The sequence below is a fragment of the Moschus berezovskii genome, chromosome 6 (assembly GCF_049115385.1).
Source record: "Moschus berezovskii isolate FMDL1 chromosome 6, NW_MosBer_1.0, whole genome shotgun sequence".
Classification (NCBI taxonomy): Eukaryota; Metazoa; Chordata; class Mammalia; order Artiodactyla; family Moschidae; genus Moschus; species Moschus berezovskii.
The window spans coordinates 108,878,469-108,884,635 of record NC_142465.1 but is presented as its reverse complement, the minus strand read 5'-3'; the positions used below and the strand labels follow the sequence as shown (position 1 = coordinate 108,884,635).

Below are 6,167 nucleotides of genomic sequence, written 5' to 3'. Positions count from 1 at the left end.
ATTTATTTATTTAGCTGTGCCAAGTCTTATTTGTAACACGTGGGATCTTTGGTTGTAGCATGTGGGCTCCAGCTGAGGCCCCCTGCATTGGGAGTGCGGAGTCTCAGCCACTGGACCACCAGGAAAGTCTCTCGGATGGCAATGTTTTTTTTACAACGTCTTGACAGACCCAGCAGGGGAGCTCTAGAGCAAAGAGCAAAGACTCTTTCAGGTTTGCAGAGCTCGGCACTGAGCAGAAACCGAACCAGCCAGGTCCCTGTAACCCTGCGGTGCTGTCATTGCCAGAGGCCTCCACGGGAGGATGGAAACCGGGCAGAGCAAGGAGGTGACAGCAGCTGTGTGCTGTCAGCCAACTGCATCCTTTGAAGCTAAAGGCAAGTTCTTTCTCTAAGGACAATCCTGCTGCATTCCCCATGGCAGACGCTGTGACATCTGAAGGTAATTTTACACAAAACCTATGAAAGCTAGGAAACGTCTAGAAAGCAGATTTAAGGAAGTGCCACATTAAAGGCCTGACTTACATGCCCTTCTAGGACCATTTATGTGGTGCTCTTATTCTTCAGGACACAGTCTCCCTGAGGCCCCTGGAAGACAAGGTCCAGGGAATCCTTTCCCTTAGGGAGCCTGGGGAGAGCCCGTGTGAACCTACATGGCATCTCTCTATTTATAAGATGTGTGGGTCAGGGAACAGGAGAGGACCCAAAGGTCTCTGAGCCTGTCTCCTACCAGCTTTGCAGTTCCAGGCTTCCCAGGGCAGACCTAATCTTTACTGGCAACTTCAGAGTCAGAGAAGAAAAAAAAACACCCAAACAGACGGAGCAGAAACAGCACAGACCTGGGGAAGGGTGTGCAAGGCCCTGAGGATGACCAATGATGCCTTTACACACTCACTGTCACTTTCACGTCCCTGTCTCACCTGTGCACATGTGCAAGGATAGCCCACCGCACATGCAGAGTTGCACACAATGAAAACGTTTGTCTGTGCCAAGTGGATATTCACCCTCGAGTTCATGTAACAAAACCACGTGGACACACACTCCTCCAACCCTGGCACAAGCTTGTGAGTTTACACTCTGCTAGTCCAACCCACACTCGTGCACCCAGCATCAGGCTTTCAAAAATTCCTTTGTGTGCGATACTTACACGAACAAGAGACTATAACATTACATACAAAGGCCCCAACAACCTACAGAAACAGAAGCAGACAAACAGACATTCAAAAACACAGAGATTTTAGAGTAAATTAAAAATGTCTGGAGGCTGTGCCTGGACTGGCTTGAAGACATGCCTTGAAGGCTATTTCTCTCTTGGCTACAGATGCTAACCCAGGGCTGGGGTGGAGCAGAATGCCTGATTCCCTAACCCAGAAGCACTTAGGGGGTCATCTTAGCCATCTTCCAGCCTCCTGCAGAAGGGACTAAAGCCACTAAGTCAGATGGTGAGGGGGAGAGAGCACTCATATCCTTTGTATCCTGGAAAGGGGGTCGCACATTTCTATAGAGGAGCAGAGTGGGCGAACAGGGGCCCAAACTCTGCTTGCTTGGGTTTAAATCCCAGCTTCGCCACTTTCTACCGTGTGACCTCAGGCAAGTAAATCAACTTGTGTCTCATTTTCCTCACCTATAAAAGTAGGGATAATAACATTACAGAGAAAATGGGTTGCTGAGAGACTAGACCAGCCAGTATTTGTGAAGTGCTGAGAATGGGCCTGCTACAGCAGAAGAGCAAAGTGAGTATTGGTTTTTATTCTACTCCTGAGAATTCTCCACCCTGGGGACTCCCAGGCTCCCTCCCCTGGAGCACCCCACCCCATTTTCCTACACAAGCCTCCTTGTAGCCGCCAGTTCCTAGATTCCACAGCCAAGAACCGCTCTCTCAAGGGTCTTTCTCCCTCCTCCCCTTCCCTGTTCCTGGTTCCTACAAATGAAATTGGTGGAGAGAGCAGCGGTTGTATGTGATAGGAACAGGAAGCCAGGCAACCAGTCTCCAGTCTCAGCTGCCTGCCTGGGGAGCTACCAGGCTTGGTGTGCTTGGCTGACCACCCCGTCTGCCCTGGGAATCAGGACTTTCCCAAGGGCAAGGGCAGGGAGGTGCTGTAAGGTGAATTCTCGGTCAGCTACCTTCTGGTGCAAATATATATAGGGAGATGGGAAGAGACAGGCTTCTCCACTCGTCTGAAGATACACATATATCTAGAATACTGGAGTGGGTAGCCATTCCCTTCTCCAAGGGATCTTCCTGACCCAGGGATCAAACAGGAGTCTCCCACATTGCAGGCAGATTCTTTATATTCTGAGTCACCGGGGAAGTATATATATATATATATATATTTTTTTTTTTTTTTCCTCTCAAGGCCCATAGCTCCTCCTCTCAACCTCCTGTTTATAATTTTTCCCAAAGAAGAGAGAACCGTTACTCCTCCCAAGGACTGCCTTCTCTCGCACCCCAGCTCATCCTGAAGTCGCATCTCTGCAACACAGGAGGATTCATTTCCCGAGAGTCCACTCGGTGATCAGCGGGTTCCCAGGTGAACTGAAATCCAGAATTATTCTCATCTGGCCGCCCTGGGAGTCGGTTGCAGCGCTCTCGGTACAACCTGTTCCTCCATCCTCTCCTCTCCCCTCCGAGGCTGCGCCCAGCTCAGCTCCTCCCGCCCTCGCCCGGGGGCCCCAGCTGCGCCCTCGGGGAGATACCCGGGGCCTCGGTACCCGGAGGGGAGGCGGGAGGACTAGGGGAGGGCAGGAGAGAGGCGGGGAGCCGCGCGGGGAGGCCGGGCCTGCGGCTGGTGGTTGCCTCGGCTGGAAGGCGGCTTTTGGCTGCTTGGTAACGGGCTGCCAGAGCCGAGCGAGGCAGAGCGCAGGGCAGCGGCTTCTTGACGTCAGGACCCAGAGAGGGGATCGCGCCAGCCACCCAGCCCGCCCCACAGCTGGGCCGGCCGCTGGCGGGAGAGGAGCCCGGCGCGGGGCGCCCTAAGGGGTGAGGGGGGAGCGGGAACCGGTCCGCAGGGGCGCAGCATGCCCCCCGCCCCCGGGCCATGGAGATCGCCCTGGTGCCCCTGGAGAACGGCGGTGCCATGACCGTCAGGGGAGGAGAGGAGGCCCGGACCGCGGCGGGTCAGCTCTGCTGCCCCACGACGGCCGCGCTCGGCGATGGACCCAAGCAGCCGGCGCCCAGGAGGCGCAGCGGCGCGGAGAGGGGCGCGGACCCGGGAGGCCGGCCGGCGCCACCACCGCGTCAGGAGCTGCCCCAGGCTAGCCCGCTGCCTCCGGAGGAAGAGGAGGGAGAAGGCGACCCCGCCCTGGGCGTGGCGGGGGACCAGGTGCTGGGCCCGGGGTCCCTCCATCACCAGCGCGTCCTCATCAACATCTCGGGGCTGCGCTTCGAGACGCAGCTGGGCACCCTGGCGCAGTTCCCCAACACGCTCCTGGGGGACCCGGCCAAGCGCCTGCGCTACTTCGACCCGCTGAGGAACGAGTACTTCTTCGACCGCAACCGGCCCAGCTTCGACGGCATCCTCTACTACTACCAGTCGGGGGGCCGGCTGCGCCGGCCGGTCAACGTCTCCCTGGACGTGTTCGCAGACGAGATCCGCTTCTACCAGCTGGGGGACGAGGCCATGGAGCGCTTCCGGGAGGACGAGGGCTTCATCAAGGAGGAGGAGAAGCCCCTGCCTCGCAACGACTTCCAGCGCCAGGTGTGGCTGATTTTCGAGTACCCGGAGAGCTCGGGCTCCGCACGGGCCATCGCCATCGTCTCCGTCCTGGTCATCCTCATCTCCATCATCACCTTCTGCCTGGAGACGCTGCCCGAGTTCCGGGATGAGCGCGAGATGCTGCGCCATCCCCCCGTCCCGCACCAGCCGCCGGGGCCCCACAGGGGTCCCAATGGCAGCGGGGCCGCAGCGCCCGCTTCCGGCCCCACGGTGGCGCCTCTCCTGCCCGGGACCCTCGCCGACCCCTTCTTCATCGTGGAGACCACGTGTGTCATCTGGTTCACCTTTGAGCTGCTGGTGCGCTTCTTCGCCTGCCCCAGCAAGGCCGAGTTCTCTCGGAACATCATGAACATCATCGACGTGGTGGCCATCTTCCCCTACTTCATCACCCTGGGCACCGAGCTGGTGGAGCAGCAGCAGCCGGGGGGCGGGGGCGGCCAGAACGGGCAGCAGGCCATGTCCCTGGCCATCCTCAGAGTCATCCGCCTGGTCCGCGTGTTCCGCATCTTCAAGCTGTCCCGCCACTCCAAGGGGCTGCAGATCCTGGGCAAGACACTGCAGGCCTCCATGCGGGAGCTGGGCCTGCTCATCTTCTTCCTCTTCATCGGGGTCATCCTCTTCTCCAGTGCCGTCTACTTCGCAGAGGCTGACAACCAGGAGACCCATTTCTCCAGCATCCCGGATGCCTTCTGGTGGGCGGTGGTCACCATGACTACGGTGGGCTATGGGGACATGAGGCCGGTCACCGTGGGGGGCAAGATCGTGGGCTCTCTGTGTGCCATCGCCGGGGTCCTCACCATCGCCCTGCCCGTGCCAGTCATCGTCTCCAACTTCAACTACTTCTACCACCGGGAAACGGACCACGAGGAGCAGGCAGTCCTTAAGGAAGAACAGGGCAGTCAGAGCCAGGGGACTGGACCGGCTGGTGGGGGCCAGCGAAAGGCCAGCTGGAGCAAGGGATCCCTCTGCAAGGTGGCGGGGTCCTTGGAAAATGAGGATGGCTCTCGAAGGGGCAGTTGCTCCCTGGAGAAGTGTAACCTCAAGGCCAAGAGCAATGTGGATTTGCGGAGATCGCTGTATGCCCTCTGCCTGGACACCAGCCGGGAGACGGATTTGTAAGGGGGTCCCAGGCGGACAGCTGGCCACGGGCTGGGGACAGCAGAGGCCTTCTGACGCTGGGGATCTACTTGACACCACAGAGTATTTCAAGCCCACCCTGGTACCTGGGGCTGTCCCTCTTCTCTCACTGCCCCCCTCCTGCCTCCCTATCCACCTTGATCCCCTCATTTTTCCTCTTCTTTCCATGACCCCAAGGGGCGCCTATTTTTAAAAACTACCACATTCCATGACGCAGGAGCTGCTGAAATGGTGAGCGCTGTGAGATGGACGTCTTTGTGGCCAGTTTCCTACACCCAGCAGAGGGACAACCCAAACAAAAATGACTTTAAATAGCCCAGATCTCCAGGGATTTTGTAAAACCCCTCCTCACATCCCCGTGCTCCAGATTTGCTTTACAGATGATTATATTTGTGTATAAGGGGAAATATTATTTTTATGGCTGGAGAGTGGATTTTTGTACCACAGTTCAGATGGAGATATTTTGGATATATTTTCAAGACATATGTTGTATTTATGGAAGAGATGGTTTTTGTGATGTTCTCCTGTGATACTTACATTACAGCTGGAGACCCTGGTCCGGCCATTCTAGTTCCTGTGTCAGTAAGCCTCTCTCTTTTCTGAGATGTAGTGTCGGTGCTTTGTGTCTAAGGCAGGCAATGCTCTGGAAGAAAGGCAAGTCTAACTTTTTTCTGTGCGCCTTAAACAATTCTTGTAACTTTCTTCAAAAAGCATTTTAATGATGTAGGAGGATGACTTCTGATAATTCAGCCTCTTGAATTTTTATCCCAGGAAATAAAATGTTACTCGATTAAGGCAAGTGTTAGTTTTTCTACAGCTGATGTATCTTTGGGAATTAAAAAAAAAAAGTCTGTCTCTCACTGTTTATGGTTTTGGAGTCAGAGCACACTTGACTGGGGTGGAGGAGGACTTGGAAAGCTCATGGTTTGATCATTGACATCTCTTTGCTGGTCCCCCTCTGTGCCTTGAAGACAAAGGGGTGAATTCTGTTTGTCTCAGGTGGTTAGAACACAGACACTCCCGGATGGCATTAGACCCAGTGTGGTGTGTGGATGGAATTAAATGACAAATGATGACCAGACCCTCCCCTCCGCCCTCCTGCCCGCAGCCCCGCTGCCGTTTCCTGGGGCTGGGTTTCCCAGCCTTTGTCTGCAGGTTTTAAGCCCTACTTAACATGGTTCTCGGCTCTGAGAAACAAGCCTGGTTCTCCCGGACAGGAGACCTCTCCAAAAAAGTGTAGCCCTGGTGGGAAAATCACAGCGGGAGGAGGCAGCACCTTGTTATTATATTCCCACCCCACCAAACCATGGTGAAGCAG

The 6,167-nt window shown here is 55.9% G+C and overlaps 1 protein-coding gene across 1 annotated transcript; it reads left to right on the top strand.

The window, feature by feature from the left end:
• Positions 1–2,436: 2,436 nt before the first annotated feature.
• KCNA5 (potassium voltage-gated channel subfamily A member 5) lies at positions 2,437–5,632 on the top strand. Its single transcript, XM_055396353.2, has one exon. It carries the CDS (start codon positions 3,035–3,037, stop codon positions 4,829–4,831), a length of 1,797 nt encoding a protein of 598 aa, XP_055252328.2. The 5' UTR covers positions 2,437–3,034; the 3' UTR covers positions 4,832–5,632.
• The last annotated feature ends 535 nt before the right edge of the window (positions 5,633–6,167 follow it).